The sequence below is a fragment of the Stigmatopora argus genome, chromosome 15, assembly GCF_051989625.1.
Source record: "Stigmatopora argus isolate UIUO_Sarg chromosome 15, RoL_Sarg_1.0, whole genome shotgun sequence".
Classification (NCBI taxonomy): Eukaryota; Metazoa; Chordata; class Actinopteri; order Syngnathiformes; family Syngnathidae; genus Stigmatopora; species Stigmatopora argus.
In genome coordinates this window covers 5,284,808-5,304,886 of record NC_135401.1, presented here as the reverse complement: position 1 = coordinate 5,304,886, position 20,079 = coordinate 5,284,808, and the positions used below count along the sequence as shown (strand labels likewise).

At 40.8% G+C, this 20,079-nt stretch overlaps 1 protein-coding gene across 3 annotated transcripts in view; it reads right to left on the bottom strand.

Annotated features, from left to right (window-relative positions):
• The window catches only part of pacrg (PARK2 co-regulated), a 151,121-nt gene that overhangs the window by 80,006 nt on the left and 51,036 nt on the right, over positions 1-20,079 (bottom strand). For 2 of the 3 annotated variants that reach the window (XM_077620212.1, XM_077620213.1), the window contains exon 6: positions 4,594-4,728. In XM_077620212.1, coding sequence (XP_077476338.1) covers positions 4,594-4,674 — 81 coding nt within the window. In that variant the 5' untranslated portion in view covers positions 4,675-4,728. Of the gene's footprint in view, positions 1-4,593; positions 4,729-17,060; positions 17,194-20,079 lie in introns of those variants that run through there. The other variant, XM_077620211.1, reaches the window with a different exon arrangement.

The following is a 20,079-nucleotide window of genomic DNA, read 5'->3' as shown; positions in this document are numbered from 1 at the left end:
TTTCCACTATGCTGGGTGTCACATTACAGATTTATAGAAGCTACAACATCAGTGAGAATATATTGTTGCCGTAACATTAGTGACAGAGTGCGTTGTATTCATAATTCAGAGACACGTTAAAGTAAAAGTTGGCTATTGCGATTGTACATACGCATAGCATAGTTGATTTACTGATGCGTAAATGACAAATTTATCCACAGAAGTGCTGCAGCTGCGAATTGACACCAGTGTAGACTGATTTAAAGGGAGCTGTGGTGCACACTATAGCTGTCAAGAGAACAGGTTATCAACAGCAAGGTGCGCCATATAAAAATGCAAATGTGGCGGGACTCGGAGGGAACGAAATCGGTGACTTCGTCCAAAGCCTTTTCGCCGTTGACCTCACCTCTCTTCGGTTTCCCTTTTTTTTGTCTGCTTCCATCATTCAGACATGTATCAAGGGTGTTCTCCCTCATCCTTTGTCACTCTAACCACCTCATTTCTCAGCGTGCCTCCCACCAACACCACCACCTCCACCCCTCCTTCTCTCCAACTCTCACTCTGTGTAATTCAATCATCACGAAGAGATGGATATCCATCCCCCAGGAGCGCTTATGCTCTCCATTTCCTAAAGCGCTTGATCAGATTAATTGATTGAGACCCCCTCCCCCCCAACCCCCCACACACACAAAACCAGCGCCACTCAATCTCCACATCCCCTTTACCAAGTCGCCTGTGGTGGCATGCTGGAAATCAAATTTGGATTGATATATATATATTTATTTATTTTTCAAATGAAATGCTGTTTTTTTTGCCCCAAACACACCCCGTAAAAAGAGAAAAGGTCAATGTATTAAAATACGTGTAAGCGCAAAAGGGAAGGAGGACGGGTTATGAGTGGGAGGGCGGCTCCTTGCAGGGCAATCAAGATTTATAAAGTAGACAAAACAACAAGCAGGTGTGTAGCGGCGACATGAAGATCGAGGAACTAGATGAAGCAGATGAAGCGATCAATGGGATCCAATCAATAAGGCTATTTTAGAGGCAGGGTGTCTCCAACCATCAGGACCCACAATATAATTCAAATCTGTTTTACCAACCACACGTGGCAAATAATGTTTGGGGACACTTTATATATGTCTATGTTTTGAATAATTTTAAGCCTATGGCCTTGTCCCGGTGCAGACGGCTCACTTGAGTTGGTGTTTCCCAACCTGGGTGCTTTGTTCCACAGCCTCAGGTGCTGCATCATTATTTGTAACTTTTTTGTCTATCTGTCTGTGCCCATCTGGATGAGTGAATGGAGCTGTTGATTTTAATCCATCAGAAGCACTTGGGGTTTTACCGATTACTAGGATGACTGAGAATTACCTCCAATGTTGGGGACAGCAACAATCACTTATAACACAAAGGGGGATGCGAAAATGCTCTCGTGTGCTACCACACACAGAGTAAAGTCTCTTGAACAACATCAAAACCAAGAAAAAATTGCAAACTGATCCTGCATATGGACTTCTTTCCTATTACAGTAGACAGTTATCAGGGTATCGACACCATAAAAATGCTTGTTTACATGTTTTTTACAAGGATACAATTACTATATTTGGTTCATTTGGCCTTGAATGGTTATTTCTATTATTAATTGGAATATAAAGCTCAATAAGGCGGACTAGTCATTAGCAATGGCCTTTCTGACTTAAGTCCTCAAGTGTATCCCATTCAAGTCTAGTCTCAAGTCTAAATCCAGTTCTTGTGTACAACCAGAGCGTAAGGTGGTGCAGAAAGTGGATGAGAGCCTCGCAGGCAGACTTCAGCTCATCCATTAAAACTGCTAGCCAAGTGGCTGCCATGTCTACGTCGTGCCCGTGGGGTTGTCGCTCTCTCCCTGTCCCTTTAATGACGCCCTCTTTTTCTATTTGGCACTGCGATTTCGGAGTCGATTACCGAGCCCTGCCTTAACATAGTAGCCAAACGCATGCACGCCTATATACAAGTGCACACACACACATACATCGTCACCCATCTTTCTTATCTATCTGCCGCACATGTTTTCTATACGTGTAAGCTTTTACCTGAGCGCGCCATTACAGAGGAGGCTTTTACCTCTCGAGAGCCAAATTGCCTTTCAAACACAACCTTTCCATTTTCGACTTGCCCTTGACATTTAGTTTGCTTGCATTCACCGCATATTTGCAGACTCGCACGCACATGCTAAGGAACCCACACAAAGTGCACTGTGAAGCAAAATTCATTGTCATTTAACGCTCATATTATTTTTTAGTTTATCAGACACGGCAGCTTAACAGAAGCAGTAGCATCGCGGGAATTTAATCACAACAAGCATCTGATTAAAAAACAATGCTAGAAAGATAAGAGAGGGTGATAACAGTGCAGTGGGGTCTATTCCAAGAGAGGAAGGAAATTTTCAAGGTGTTAAGTAGTCAGCAGCATTTGTCGGTGTGCTGTGAAGAGTTCCAATGGAAGTTGAATGCAACAATATTCTGGACAGAATCTTTTATATTTGTTAACTATATAAAATTCATATATTCAATACAAATTGAAATGTCAGTCAGGACAGCAAAATGAGTCGCACTGACTTATTTTTGTCACGACAATTTCCAGCACATTTTCTGGCGGAAACACACTGACGACTTATCCTTGAAATCGCTATCAGCAATCACGATCACATAATTGCCCAGCCCTAAATTAAACTGTATAATCAAAATAAAATAATGAAACCCTCAGTCAATATGTGATGAATCAAAAAGTCATACTGCAAAAGTTATTCCTGCAATCCTAATACTTTCCAAATGAGTAAATTGATCTACCAATGAGAAGGAAACACCCATCTTTAACTCTACTAATAACAATGCGAGACCTAGTATGCTAGTGTCTACTTCCTGTGAGTGAGATGCAGAAGCTCCGTTTGTGGTTGTCGATTATAATTTAGTTGAGGACAATGGAAAAAAAAATCTCCACTATTTTCCTCTTCTGAAAAAAACTACTCCCTACTGCCAGTATGACTTTTCTCAAGACTTTATTTGCAGGGTGACTGTTCTCTCAAACTGGGATTGATCCAAAGCTGCTCTCTTGAACCATAGCCTCAAGGGTGTCTCACTGCAAACACAAGCAAGCCCCTCTTCCTTTACAATGCAACCACTTTGCTAAGCACACGAAAGAGCAAACGGGGACCAACTGTACCTAAAAGGTTTTCACACACACCTGGACGGCCAACGAAATTAGAAAAAAACATTATTCAGGTATCGAAAGGAGGACTGGGATCAATAAAGAACCTAATGAGATATGACAGCAGTTTCGTCTTACCCGCATTGCATTTGTTTAGCGGCGTCAACAAATAAAGCACAAGACAAATACATTACTTTTGACAAACGGACTGATCATCTGAACATTTTACATCAATAATTCATGCCGGCTGAGACCTGTTTGCTTGCCGTCTCCCTTTGAGGCTTTGGAAAGGGGTGGAAAAGGGCAACATTTGTATGATTCATGCATTGTTGCATACAATGACTGAACGTCATTATGATGGCATAGTTGTGGAACGACTGGCAGTGTAGCAGGAGTTGAGCTAAAGCAAGATGGTGATTAGGGGAAGGCATCCATCCCACACACAGCCAGCCATTCAGCAGCCTAATGGCTCTGTGGAGGCTTGTGCTTTGATGCACATACGCTACATCGTACATACATAGAGCTTGGAAATGAATCTACAATTACATACTGTGGTTTCTTTCATTTGTGTGTTTTGTTTTGTGGTTGAGTCCCTGCAGATTTCATGATTGATGGATTATGTGAGTTTGCTGTGACACGCAACAGGGATGGAGGTGGCCTAATCCACACTGCCTCCTACAGGACAACAGAGTAGCTCTGACTATGTGCCAAAGTGTTCAAGAAAAGTTGACACCGGCCGGCAACATGTGTCGACCAAGATGTCAACTCTGCTGTGTCTGGATAAAAGTAACAATGGGGTGCTGCCCATTTGCTTTTTTTTAGTGGCAGCATCGTAATTAGAACTTGATAGCTATCATACTCAAACTCAAAAATTGAAAGAGAAGCAAATCAAAAAAAGCTTCATTTGGGGCCTGAGGCAATGTGTCCATTTTAAGTAAAGTTGTCACTGAGCAATCCAATTGAGGCTTCTTGAAAGTCAGAAATAGCATATATATGGATCTTAAGAGTTGTCTGTTAACTGTAATGTGTGTATATAATTCAGTTCTTTATGATTGGTGATGGTATAAAAACCCATGTATGAAATATGTATCGAATAGGTCTCATGCCAAAGATTGCCAAATGCTGACAGAACTTTTTCATAATGTACAATGTTAAAATAACTTCTTTTTTTTCATTGACCATCACAAACAGCAAAAGATTGGACTGGAAACCAATAGAAGCAGTACTAAGTATCACTTTGAGGTTATGACCTTATGTTTTTGGGGTTTTTTTGTAAGTTGGTCAGCATGATTCCGAGATTGGCCCGCATTTTCTTGCTACCAAAACGTAGCTGTTGACTTGTATGACATTGAATCCCAACCCAAATGAATAACATTTCCACTCATTTCAATGGTAAACCATGATCTGAGATTAAAGTTGTGAGCCTACCTTCCAAGCGATACGGTTGCCTTTGGTATCATGTTCCAGTGCCATTGGGAACTCTCCACGCTCATAGAACTTCCGAAACATGGTTGGTTTAGTGGGTCGCTCCTGAAAAGCACCTGCCGGCGGGGGCCCTGCCACCTGACCAGACATACGAAGAGGACATGAATAAAACGTACAGCAAGCAGACTGAGCCTGTTAGAAATGTTGTTTCATGAAATTAGAACAGACTTTCACGCTAAAATAGAGTCACTCCAGCGCCTCTTTCTTTTGTGTAATTCAGGGGCGCGTGTGCAGGCTGCTGTGCAAAACACTCAGTGCATGTTTGGGTGTGCATGTGTGTGTTCACCCTCTAGCCAGAGGCATTGCCAGAGGCATTGTTAGCATCACCTTTTCCCTGCCTCTGTGGCTGGATATGTGCTTTGACTGAACCACTCAAACACAATGGAACTTCTATTGCCTATCCTATTGTTATCCAATGTATGCTTTTGTTAAGATTTCTCAATTTTTTGTCAGAACCAAACACACATACAAAAAAAACTGTCAAATAAATAGACTAGGTAGGCCCCTTCAATTTTACCACACACCTAATGTTGACCGCTAAAAAACGGAAATAATCAGACTACAGTTGCCAAAGTTCATATCAACCTTACATCATTTTCTAGTGTTGACTGCGTGTTGCATAACCCCTCATGTAATCTATATATGTATTTTCTTTAAACATAGCCAAGTGAAACCTTCGGGATGATGAAGCTAGTGTAGATGGAGCTCCATGCTGCAAAGCGGGAGTCAGATCCTACAGTAGCAGCGGTTCAAAGGGGAGGGGGGTTTAAAAAGGTTTTACAACACCGGGGGATTGCACTTCAGTAATTTTCACAGCCATTTGGAGAGTTGACCAGGCAATACTGAATAAAACGCTGAGGTAAAAAAGGCACCGCAGGGGAGACAAAATAATATGTTGCAAGCAAACAATTAATTAGCCCTTTCTTTTCAATCATTTAATGTAATCTACGCAGAAGTGCGTGCAAATAAAAAGAAACATTTGTTCTATTCAGAAGGGATTGTTGTTTTTTTGGGAGCATTTTTTTCTCAGCACTTAATTCAGTTGATTCTTGTCACATGATCATGCAACCTGGCAACGTCTACAGAACTGGGGAAGGAATAACAAAGTGTTTTGTTTAGCCCCAAATGAGTAGATATAGTAGAGCTTTTTAAATGTCATAAATGATGTTGTTTTTACAGATCATCAAGCAGCAAAACCAATTCGGTGCCTGAATTATTTTGGAGAAAACGAGCAAAAAAAGTCAAACGTCAATGTTATTATTATTCTGCATGTTTAACATCCGGAGCAGTGATGAAAACCTCAAGTCCAAGCAGCTAGAATGGCAATTGAGGTATGCTGCAAAGGGTAGCTAAAAATAGCGCCCATTGAGGCAATGAGAGAGAAAGAGAATGAACCCAGACTGCACTGACTGGCTGAGTGGCTTTTATGGTCAGGAATGATGACGCTGCAGTCAATTCCATGGCCTCTATTCATGGCTGATGAATTACAAGTTCCACAGCTATTTTACTACTTTCTCTCTGATTATTCCCGCTGATGGAAAACACACACCAGTGGTCAGCAAACTGGACAGAACGATATTTTCCCAAGAGAAACTGATCACCCCGCTAAGGATTCAGCCTACCATCATTATTAGCTTAAACAGAACTGTTTGCAAGCATTGAAATTTATCATGTTGAAAGGTAAATTAGGCTTAATATGGTGTCAATCTGTAGTAACTAAATCACTATTTCCATGACACCCGTGAAACAGACCTATGAAATGCTGAAAAAAATGCAAAAGGTGTCCAAGCCAGCTGCATAGCTGGTCCTGTAATACAGTTCACCTTCCATACTGTGGGTGGTAGTAATGTGAAAAAATGGCACTAACTGTCCCACTCACAGCCGACTGCTTGAACCTTTGCATGCTTTACTGAATTTTGTCAGTTTTGTTTTTTTAATTTATCGCAATGCTATGACTAACTTATGACCCAATTAAATACTACATGAGGACACCAGAGGGGTATTTCACACAATTCAAGACAATACGATATTAATCCTTTGGACAATAACAGAATATTTGCAAATTTGTCCTCAACACTTCCATTCATTGCGGGGCATTTGCTCTATTTGATTTATTTAACACGAGTTTCATTTCTCTGGGAGCAATAAAAAAAACAAAGCGTTTTTAACGTCCTGGAAAACGTTGTTGATGAAACATTTCAGACAATAGAGTGAAAACAGCTCTTTTAAAAGGAACGGCCGGTCGAACAGATGTTTTGCATTGCGATCCATTTAACAAGATCGTTGCTTAACCATTTAATGTATCAATCCGAATTGATGCATTGCTACATGACCCTGTCAAAAAGGGGGAAATACTATGAGAAGAACAGGACAAACAAGAAACAGAACACTTCCGGCAATGTGCTCCTTCTCCGTGATGGTAGCCGTAAACAAGCCCGTGAGGCGACAGTCCAAAGATGGAGGTTGCATAAGGCGATAAAGAGAGGAAAAGACTCCCCAGTGCGCTCTAGGTGCACACATCAGAGACTCATAACAAGACAGCAGTGGTCAGATGAGCTCGAGGCTGTCATTTCTCTCCCTCGCCTTCACTCTTCCTCCAGATATGTTTCCTTCCTAACGCTATTGTCCGATGCAGCTGAGCTCCACCATAAAAAAAAAAGTACCGTCTGCTTGGAGGCCCCACAGAGGCAATAACTGCACAAGCCAGCGTGCCACACACACGCTGAACCCCCGGTGGGCGAGCCCCCGCAGAGGTGATTGAACACCGACGGGGGCCCGGCACTGCTGTCATTTATAAAGGTGTCACCCGGAGGAAAAAAAAGAAATAACGAAGAGATGCTCCCACTAAACCACATTAGTATGGCACCTCCATGGCTCACCTGCTAGGGGTTGACACATAGACCGAGGGTGGCGGTGGAAGGCGAAAGAGGAAAGGCGGAAAAAAGATGGGCCCTCGATAGAACAGAGAAGAAATTGGTAAGAACTGTCAGATAGAGAACAAAGACGCCAAGAAGCCAGGCAAATGAAAAATGGAGATGAAGTAAGGACGACGTTGAAGAGTTGATAGTGAAGGAAGCGAGAGACGGGGGAGACAAGAGGTTGCGGCTCATCAATTCTCGGGGGTGAGTTCGGTGTGGCGGGGGCTGCCACGCCAATGTAGGCAATCCATCACTGCGCCAGGGCTTCACACGGGCGCATTCTAAACGGCTTGGCTCTTCAACAAACACCTCAACCTAAAACGTCCTCCGATGGATGTGTGGTGAGGGTCTGCCTCTGAAAGGAGACCACCTCCGTCCTTTTACTCAATTCCATCTGTTTTATCCGATGCGTCTTGCTCTTTTGATGCAAAGCCTTTGCATGGCGACCAAGCTGCCACTTCACATGGGGCGCAGTGCGTCACCTGTTTTGCTGACAGGAAAGGGTCGAAGCATATACCCGCTCAAGCTCGCTACATTTTGCTGGCGTTCTCGGTTGAGAGGTTATTGAAATCTGCCTTTCCTCGGGGAGGGAATGGGCTAGGCCAGTCATGGAAGATGGAATAGACAGGACCAGGCATTTCTGATAAGGTCAGCTTGCACAGCATCTTGCACAGGCAACAAATTAGCTCGATTTATTTGCAGCGGAATGGGTGCCAAAGAAGTGGCAATCCTGTTCCTGTTCTCGTGTGGACAAAAAGGAATATTCAACTAAATCAGTGCAACATTTGGCATTGTTCCAGGCCATCGCCACTTGTGTTTATTAGACATCAAAAATGATTGATTGTTTACAATTCTACTAAATTCTCTAGAGACCTGAGCCAGATTTTCAAATTAGCGTATCTTTACGACTTGGGTTCTTGAAAAGGTAACAGAAGAGACCAGTTTTAAACATTATTTTCCAATTTTCTTCAATTTTGAAACAAAAAAAGTACTAGTATTTGTCGAAAAAACTGTTTTTTTGGTGTTGCAGACTTGAACAGATGCAAACCTGAATGAAGCCACAGGATAACCAAGTTCTGACTATTTCATAGCCAATTACCACATGGCCCATCTCCTAATGGCCCATTTCAGGTAGGTCAAAAGGAAGGAAGCTCTCTTACGCGATCATGTCCTAACAATCACCCAACAGCATAGTTTCCTCACTCATTACCTCTGCAGGGCAAAAGACAAGGCTGGCTGGAAGCTGATCTCTTTCAGCAGAATAAATCTGCACCACCCCATTAATCTCTCATGACTAAACAGCATGAAGCGCAGAAGTCTGCCACTGAGCTTTATTATGTGCAAAAATTAGCCGCGTGGTGAGGGACAAGGTCGGACGAGAACAAATGAGAAAAGAGCACTCGGTGGCTCATTTTATGCAGCGCTCACAAGGCCGGACACAACAGAGGGAGCACGTTAACAGTCGTCACTGTGTCAGTGGCTTGTGGATCAACAATATCGCGCACATAGGCACAAGGGCAGCAGTGCTGTTGGCTGTGAAAATTGACGACAATGCAATGCAGCGACACCATTATGCGCCCGGTGTCACTACAAAGGCATGAGAATGAAACATCTGACGGCTACCTGCTCTTGGAGGGCTTGAAAGAATGGCTTAAAAGACATTTAAAAAAGCTCTTCAAGGTGTAGAATGTCCTCTCTGTATCCCCGTTTACTCTACAGTTTAACACTATCCCTTTTAAAGAGGTGGTTACGTAGTTTCAAAAAAGACAACTGTAATTTGCAATGTAATTTGAATGAACGAGATGGAGCAAAAAAGGCTGAGGTTATTTTCTGGGTTCTCCGTGTGGCCCACTTATCTACGAGGCAGCAGGGCAGTCGTGTGCTTACAGAGCCCCATTGGCTGATTCATATCGCCAAACCACTGTTGGGATGATGCATGCGGTGAATCAGCTCACATGTCAGAGAAAGGGGGAATACTATATTAGTTCCTCCTACTTGGACAGCAAAAGACAACAACACAAATTGAGCTCATAGGAAAAATTTATGCAGAAACGTAAGGCAGAGAGAGATAACCCAAGAATAGATGCTTTCTACTAACGTCGAGTTAAATATGCCTACTAGCAATATGACCAACTTAAATATTTAGGAATCAAGTGTACATAGATGAAGATACTATTCATTCACAAGGGTCATGTGTTTAACTTTTCCAAGGTCTGGCGAAATTCCGTGTTACGCACATTGTAATGACATGATGCATGTGTGATAGAGAAAGAAATAACGCAGCAAAATCTCTCGTCGTGGCTGTTAGAGCAATCAGTGATGCACTGCATTGTCTTTCCAGTCCTAATCAGTAACAACACAGCGGGGTATTAAAACACTATGCCAGGCCATGAAATTAATGAGACACACAAGAAAATCTAAATCTCTGACCTGCTGCACTTGACACTTCTACTGCAGCGAAGGGTAGAAAAATAATAATAATTTACACGCTCTAACAGATTTCATTCTCTAAATAAGTAGCGTCTCATCAATAAACATCATTATAGCGACGTTCAAGTTATGACCGCACTGGCCATTAGAATGTTAATGTTCCACAGTCCGTGACAAAAACATTTGCATGAGAAGTCGTAGTTGATGTTGATAAGGAACCTGCTGACCTTTGGTGTAAATATATTTGTACTGTTAGTCCCATCGGATATAATTGATGCTTTGGACAGTTACAAAGCATTATTAACAGTTATGAACAAGTCACAAATCTCAGACAGAATAAGGGCCAGTTTGTGGAGACTGAAAAATAAACTCCAGGACGCTGTCCACTTCGTGTACAGTATTTTTCTATTCCCAGAGCTCAGCCTTGTGCCTTGAAGGCTTGTCTGTTCGAAATTATGCTGAAGGTTTACCTTCAGAGAGCGCAAAGGGAGAACATCTTAAATGTGACCTTTCACTTAAATCAAACTTGGCCAGACCGGGACTGAAGGTTACATCCCTCCTCTGCTCATACACCCAGAAGTAACAGAATCTGGGATTACACAGCATGCATTATGATTTCTTTAAAAAATGGGTGTGTATGAAGCAGCATGGGCTGATTTTTGTTTTTTTTTGCAAGTGACAGTTGTACTCCAAGAGCTATGCTGAATGCAAATCAGCTTTATTGCTGACATCAAATCCAAAAGGTCTACGCTGTCAGTCTCAAATAGTCAGGTGTGCATTGACCGGTCACAAGCGACCTACTTGCAGCGGTTACTGTGGTAACACCACAGGTGTCAGTATACCTAAAGTGACGACATATCACAAACACAAAAGGAGGAATGGTGGGGAATACAACCTCTAGGCATACTTTATTTCTCAACTGCAACATGTAGTGAGCAAAAACTGCAGTTTGTGCCTTGAATGTTAAAATGTTCAAAGGTGTTTTCTGTTTTGGGTTTTTTTTACAGTCCAAAAATTGTTTGTCCAAGAATTAACACAAATTATGTTTTGAAGGATGAATGGGCATTTAAGTGCATTTCAACCAAATATGACAGTTGGACGATCCTAATGCTCATACAACCAATTGATCACATTGATTACTTAAGCACAGCATTGGTAAGGATGAGTCAAAAACATAATAAAAACATACAAATCTGCTTTTGCTCATTTCAACGTGACATCAAATATACATTTCTGGATCAAAAACATGGCACAACTTCCAGTGGCTGGGATCTCAAACTTTGTTTGTTGCTGCAGTTTTTGCTTTTGGTAGCAGAGACATGGGTCACTTTGAAATTCACTAACAAACTAAGACAAGCTTATGCAAAAATATGGCCAATGCAATTTGAGCCAGCACTGGTAGCTTTTGAGTTGATTAATTCCCAGAAAGGCATGCATGTCAAGGTCACTGCAGGTTTACTTGGATGTCATCAATCCCTGCTCCTCCAATTCATCCATCGAGCCATCCATCTATTCAATCAAGCCTCCCCCGTGTGCACCTCTTTCCTCTCTGTTGCGGATTGCCCATGTTCAGAAAAGGTGTCTAGACTATTTCTATGAGCCTTTGTTTGCCTCCCCTTCTATCCCACACTTGTAATGACAAGAATAAATCAAGACTATTTGATTGAGCATAAATCGATCAGCTGAAAAACAGATAGCCCCTTTTTACTTTTGACAATGAACACAACTGACAGTCTGCTGCACTAATAGTTATTTGACAACATTTCCTTATTACAACCTCTAAAGAAAAATGAGCAATCGATGAATCAATTAATCACCCATGGTTCTTAACCTATTTCCATGCCAGTTGACAAGGTGAGTAGAGAAGGGCAACAAGGGTGTATCTCAACCTTTCCTAATGGACTCTTCTTCAATTCAACTAGTTTAAAATGACAACCGTTCCTTCCGAAATGTTCCTACTCCTCAGATAGTGTGATGTTGATATACTCAAGAACGAAATGACCAAGACATGTGAAGATCAAGATTTTTGAAGGTCGTGACTGAAACACAAGCAATAGCAACACATAAACTGAGTGTTCAGGGAGTCGAATCAGAGACCAGACAAAGATCAAAATGCCTTAAAACACGACCAGTCTCAAGCGTACAATGTGAGGATAGATCGGTAGGTTCATCTCTACCTATCCATTCATGTAGTAAGTACTTGAGGCGCTGGTATTAGAATCATCAAATTATCTGGTTGTGGGATGCCGTCTTGTGTGAAATTCAACTTCCGTCACATTACTTAAATTAACATGTGTTGTTTCACGTGTTTACTTTGCAATATCTGTCTTCAAATTTACCCTAACTTGCTCATTTGAAAAAAATGAACTTATTCATCAAAATAAATAAATAATGCACTCAAATATTCCCTAGATGGATTTTCTTTTTAATCTTCCATCTTGGCAGAACTGACAGTGACACCTACTAATCCTCCTCAATAAATCTCCTATTGTCAGCACATTTGCTAAAAGGTACATGGGGAAATCCAGCCAAGCCAACCTTTAAAAGTGATTTCATATTCTCTTATATTTTATATCTTTTAAGACCTATTTTTCTAGGTCTGACACATTTTCGTGCATTAGCACCCACGTCAGCATCTGTGTCACAACCTTGCAGAAGCAGCTAGACAGACAGGCCAAAGAACGTCAGTTGGGTTTGACAAGACCAAAAAAAAACGCATGTCAAGAGTGGCAGATAGAGCGTTGAGCATCTGCCATAATGCTGGAACACTTGGCTAGAATCAAAAGGGAGGGACAAGGGCCTTCGAAAGGCACGCAAATACATATCTAAGACTAGGATTGAGCCACAAGAATGGTTCCAGGATGTGAATGCTCCTCTCCCTCTGTTCCTCTCTTCTGAAAGGAAGCAAAATGAGACATTGCCAAATTGGGATGAAGAAACAAGCGGCAGCAGAGAGAATGTGAATAGATGAGGTGGGGTCATTAGCAGGTTGCCCGTCTCCTCCTGCCACGACGGGCATTGTTGATCAAACAATTGTCGGGATTTTTTTTGTCAATATTTCCGGACAGCAGAAATAATGAGCAAAGGTATTTGAGACTAAAAAGATGCCAGGCTATGATATAGATCATTTCTGAAAGCCTTCAGTCTACTTGTGCCTTGCAGTCCTTCCCCTTTGCTACTGTCTCGGGGTGAGGCTGCTTCCTGTTTGCCTTCTGTTGTGGATCCTGTCACTTATTAGTTTCTGAAGTATCAGTCAAGGAATGTGGCATGCGCAGTAACATTTTTAAAAACAATATCAATAACCATTCCTGGCAGTGATGGTACATTGGTTGACTCATCGGACTTCTGTGCAAGCAGAATGGTTTCATTTCATACTAGTGTGAATGGAACTTTCTGTCATCCGCGTCAACCTCGTATGATTGCATTGAAAGTCATTTGAACAAAAATAAATAGCCAGACATTTTTGCATGCTGTGATTGGAGGAAAAAGTTTGTCAGGACTCATCTTCTCCAGAAACGACTGTCAGATAATCTTGATGGTGGCTAATGATATTTCGATGGTCGGTTGTAATGCATCTATCAATGTTCTATAACTTTTGACTCGTTCACTCATGGTGCCTTTGGTAACGTATCTTTGCTGGCTTGAGGGGTGAAAAAGACCACCACACCATTCTGTAGCAGGCTTATTGTGAACTAAGTTGATCCTAAGAAAATAGTGGTATCCATATTCCTGCAATATCATTTGATGAGCCTTCGGCAAAATATAAAAGAATGACGTTGAAGAAAAGTTTCTAGTGTTGTCAGAATTTTTGATTGATCTCTTGGGTGCTCACCCCAATGCATAAAAAATCTGCCTGAAGGTATGATCAAGATGGCTGCCAAGTTTTGCAGAGTGCCGCTGACGCGTTTTGGCATTTGCATATAGAAAAGGAAAGAAGTATGTGCTACATAATAATAGCATTGAACAAAGCAAAATTAGATTTGATGAAAGCTGACTTAATTCATCACAATACAAACATTGTCAAGTGGGTTATTAATGTTGACTAAATTGTTTACTACATCAAGTAGAACGAATTTCAACCTCAAGACAAAATACCAGCAAATTGTCTTGACAAAGACGCAACACAGTGCACAAGTTAAGTGCCCATGTGTGCCTATTATGGTCTTTTGTGAACTAGGTTTTCAGTCATATCAGTTAATCTCTACAAAGGACAACAAACATTAGTACCATACTGTTGTGCTGAGACCAGTGCACAGTACTGTACATGGAACAAAGCTGTGCAACTAGGTCATTTTTGTATGTTTTTATAAAGTACCATGTTGAGAGATCTATTTTTCCTCATTAAATAAACACATCAACATGTGATTCTTATGGATCAGCGGCAACTGATTAATCATATGTTGGCATGAAGGGATTTTAGGGTGTTTTAAGGTAAGAACAACAACAAAATTACAGTGGTTACTAGAATGCCCTCTTGTGACATTGTCTTCTTACAGCGCTGCACAAACTGCGTAACGTCAAGTGTTGATGTCATTGTAAACTGAGGAGTTCTTGTCGTTGTTTACAAGCATTTAAAAGGTTAATGGACAATACGGGCAGTGAATTGGAATTGGGTAGTTAGTGCTGCGGTGTAAAGGCAGCCTTTGGTGCATGAAACTTATGTCCAAAAAAAAAAAAGAATATAAAATGGACTGCTCAGCATAATTACTTGGCTTCTAACACCAATCCCCCTTAAGCGCAATAAGACCCCATTAGCTGACACCACATCAAGCAAATTGATTTCAAGGTCATTGTCTTCATCAAAATACCTTACAGAGACTAAAGTAGCGCAAATACATTGATGGCTCCCATGTGTTCCTATTCAAGACTGACAAGCTCCTTGGTGACGCACAGGTCAACATGTCCTCTGCGTTGGTTAGCACATGACACCAGGCTAATTAACTGCAGAGCTGAAAATAAGGGCTCTGCGAGGGGCAATAAACATTCTCCATTAAAAGACATTTAATTAGAATGCAGGCTACAAGGCCTTCAAGGAGAACGGAACAAAGACAAAGGCCGGTGTAATTGTCCAGAGCGCTCTGTGAAAAGCAAATATAATAAGACACATGCAGCCAAGCGCTCCGGAAGAGTTCGCAGTATGGCACATTTCTCCTCGCTATTTTTTTCTGATGGTGTATCACAAAGGTCAAAAACGCATTGAGACAATGGTTCACTTGAAGTGCACGCTAGCAATTAATCCTTAATCTATGTGTTGACGTCCTGGTGTGCAATGTTGAAGTACAGAAAGGTTTTATTGTTTTTTTGAGGGCACCAGAAAAAAATAAACGAATTATATGCCTTCAAAAGCTCCAGGAATACTTTTTCCACATTGTTCAGGTTTCTTTTTTGGACTCTATAAAGAACATGAAGAAAGAATGATGCAAATAAATTGATGCAGCAATATTCTTCATTCAGAATTTGTACCACATGAATTTATATTAAAATATAAAAGCTGTCCAACTATTATTTTCGACCATCACCATGGATCTAATCATCTTATTGTTGGATACCGTGTCTCAATCAAATCTAGTCCTCGTCCATTAGGCTAATTTAGAAAACTAAACGACTGATTTAAGACTTTTAAATGAGTTTATATTCCAATCCAAAATGTAATTACACTTAATCAGCTCGCGCTTAGATTCAAAATTCATTTAGACTAATTAAGGATGAATTCCAAATTGCCACTTGCTTATTATTTTCCAGAGTACATCTATTAGGAAACACACTGGACCAAACAAATACATATGATTTTTTAATCATATATACCATAATATGAAGTTTTCAAATGCCTTTTCTTGCTCTCAACTTTTCACCCCACAAAAGCTATCATTTGAAGAGAGGATTTCAGTGGTGTAGACCTTCTTTTATATCCTCCTAACACTGTGCAGGTGTTTGCCCTGACACCCCCAACCCGCTGTTATTTCTCCCACCTATCATAGGAAGCAACCGGCACAGTGAATAACAGCTTTGTTTCTAGCACTGTCTGCAACACAAGGTGACGACCTCCCCCCCCCCGGAATATAAACTGCATTGGTTTCTTCATTTTTTTTCTGTGAATACATAGGGGATGAATCACCGGGAAAAAAATCATGGCTAAGACTTTCAGTGGCCAGTGTTAGTGATTCAATTTCTATGGGCACAAATACTTGAAAGTATAATAAGCCTATGCTTCAAGTCCCAGTAGCCTTTCAAGGCTTGAAATGGCCCTGTCGTAACCTACAAATCACAGCTTGCTGCAAAGCTGCCCTCTTCAAGGCGATATGTCAGGAATGGAGAAACAACGCAGGGGTGGCAGAATTGTGTAGCAAGCCCCTAAAAACTGTTTCTTTGTTGTAGTCTTATTTTTCACAGAATTTAGCCCTTGGTATGGAAGCATCACTCAAGTTGCATATGCAGCAGATCTTGGAGGAAGATGAGTATTAAAAGAGTTTTTTGGGCACCTTTGGGGTGAAAAGTTTTGAAATGAGATTTGGTTATAACTGTGAAAAAAAGGGCCCAACCCAGGCAAGAGGCAGAAAATATTGCGACGTCTTCAATTAAGTCGCCATCCGTATTTTAGCAATGTGAAATTAAACACGATCATATAAAAAGGAGATCAACAACAAGAAAAATGGCTGATGAATAAACGTCAAGGAAGCTGACACACACTTGTCTAAGAGGCAATTGAAGTGGAAAAGAACCCTGACTTTTTCCAGGAAAGTACTCAATTTCACACAATTGTAAAAGCAGAGGTGCACAAAACCTTAAAAGACTCAATACAAGTTCACAACTTTACTTATCCTCATTTTCATCATTCTTATCTTCCACCAAAAATATATATTTTTTCCCTATGACAGATTGCTGATTATAGACAAATAGCTAGCAAGTTTATTATCATTCAGAACTATTCTTCACGTGAATGAATATAGCAAAAGCGTCAATTCGTCGACCAATTTCACCTGAAGACCAACAGGTGAGCTCACACTGATGCCAACTAATGCTAACGTCATTTTAGTAACCGCCTCAATCAACAATGTCACTCACCAAAGAGTTCTTCATGGTGGCCTTGACGGTAAACGCTTGAACGTATGGCGTTGTTTTATTCCTCAACATGCCTACGATCGTCTGTTTTACGACTATTTTCTGCTATACAACTCCTCAACGTCGTCAAGTAACGCTTCTGTTTGGTTGCTAAGCAACCTTCTCCTGACGCCACGGGTGGTTGCTGAGCACGTGTACGCATGCGCATTCCCCCGGCGGTCTTGTTACCATGACAACCGGCCAGCAGTGCTTAAAAAAATTACTGAGTGTCAAAAGTGTTGTTGTTAATCAGCAGGAGTCCTCCGCCTTAATACTTGTATAATAGTTTGCACTTAATTATTCAACAGTGGCGTTTCTCCCCACAACTCATTAATATACAGACCCCGTTTAGATCATTAAGATGATTAATTATATCTCGGCCTAATCATTTTAATCATGGCGAGGTCAGTGTGGTGAAACACTTGTAGTGTGTTTGCATGCAAGCAATACACAAAGGCGGGTCAAATGATTTGTGGGATCACTCCACATGCTAAATGAATATAATGGCTCATATTAAAAGTCAGCAATTTTTTTTTCAACAGCAGAATTGAAGGTGACCCATCTTGGAAATGATCATCATTTGTAAACATTCAAAGTATGGTTTTGCGACATAGGATAACATATATTATGCTATTTTTCCCCCTCGTTTTTTTTTTTTTTTTTTTTTTTTTTTTTCAAAAAATAAGAGGGCTAAAGGATGTGGAAGATGAGGGGTAAAATGTATTTTTATATTGTTTTCAATTATTATACTCAGATGCTACTTATCCATATTAAAAAATAAAATCTCACAAATTCCTCCACATTATTTCACACGGGCTAACAAGACCGAAGAGTGAACATGACATTAACCTTTATGCATCATGTAGCTAAATAACCATTTGTGTGTTACAGTTGTTTAACATACTGTACACTTGTTGTTCTTATTCATTAATTATCCTAACTTGCATTTCATTTTTAATCTAATTTTGAAAAACACAATAATACCCTGCGATGTACAATCCAATGCAGCCTAGTGTATATGTTTTTTGTCTTCTTATTTTTTTTTGTTTGTTTTGTACTGGCACGACATATAGTAAACATAAAAGGCTACAAACAGACTGCACTATGCAAAATTAAAATTAAAAAAATATGATAATGAAGCACTTTGTATATTAGTGGGAATACGGCAGGTGACAAGCTACTTAAATAGATACGGCTTAGCGAAAATTGATTTGTCTAGTTATAAAACAGCTGGAGCAATGCATCATTCCAATTTAGGGAGGTGGTACTCTTAATTCTCCAAATATTTTTATTTTATTTTTTTTGCCTCAAGAGAACTTCTCGAGTGAGCTGGTGCAAGTGTTATTAATCGCCAGCGCACAGGCAATTTCTCTAAAAGCCCCTATTTGTTTTTTTATGGCTCCTTGGAGAGCGGTGGGTATAGCAGCAATGGGCAAAGAGACTGTAAACAAGGCATGTGAGGAAGGGAATGATGTCCTTGTCAGCAATCCAGTCTCTCTCTCTCTTTCTCTCTCTCTCTCTCTCTCTCTCTCTCTTTGCTTTCCCCTCGAAGGATTACTGAGAGGAAGAAGGGAGTTTTCAGAGAAGCAAACCAGAGCGTCAGCAGCCTGACTTCAGCCGGACTGAGAAAATTATTGTTCAAACGGTAGCCGGCTATCTCTCTCCCGTCAGTGCGGGCGTGCGGGGGGCCTTGCAAAGACTGTGAATGAAATTCACAGTCGATGCAGTTTTGCATGTTTCTCAAATGATGTGTCCGTGTGGGAATTGGTGTGTGTGAGTATTTGCATACTTGTGTCAGGCTAATATCGCGAAAATTCACATCGCTTCAAGGACACGCAAATAGCAATAAGGCTTATTTATACTTCCAAAGTGAGATTTATACCTTGTTTTAGGATCAAGTCAAACACAAGTCCTTTTATTAAAGATGGATTGTTTCTCTACAAATAACATTGCTTCCTAAAGTGTGCTCTGAATACGATTCAGATGTTTTCACGTGATGTTAACCGGAGTAGACACGGTCATAATCTTACACGATCGTAATTCTCCGAATATATTCAAAGAGTTTTGTTCGCCATTTTAAACCTGGCTTGACATTTTGTTCTGGAAAAAATAAAACAAGGTAAAAACAGAAATAAAACCAACTGGAAACAGCACATATTCTGACAATACATGACCATCACAGTGTGCAAAACATCTCCACGTTTTGACATCTACAGCCCATCAGGTGGACCCTATTAAATCTTACCTGATATTTGTTCCCTGTGTGGTGGAACGGCATTTATTATATCATTAGCACAGGAACTTGTACCAACATCAGAGGTGACCCAGAAGGAGCGGCACAAGAACCTTGGCAGGAAAAAAAAATATTGGACACTGGCGCAGAGTCGCTAGCACCCCCAATTACTACAAAGAAGCAAGCCAAACACCCATTAGAGTGGCCCATTAGGTTGGAGGGATGGTTACCCAGGGAGAGAAACGGTATGAAGGACACAAATGTGATCTACAGAGATGTTAGGACAGCTGAGATATAGTTCCTAAAGTTGAACCACTGCAAAAAAGGTAATCTTTAAATTATCCTCGCAAGGTCTACCCTACTAATACCTTGAAGTTTCTTTTTACCCCTCATATAACTGCTACTTTTCAGTATTGAAATTCCTAAGATGCTTTATAAGCTATTGCCATTAAATGAAACTCTGGCATGGTTCAGCTCAGGAGTTGAGTTGAGTCTCTCCATGTGTTTTTGTGGTTTTTATTTATTAACGGACCTTATGAAACCAATATGCTGTATCCCCACCAACCTGCTGGCAATATCCTGTACGTTGTGTTCATTGCAAAATCTGTTATTTGTGTTTTCTTTGTGAAGTGGGTGTGTTTTGCAGCAAAACTTGCAATTTTTTCGGTGCCATCGCAAGGCTTGTAGACAGATTTTTTTTTCCTGAAACGTCTGCCAACTAGAGTTGCAACTTTTGTATAGAATTCCCAA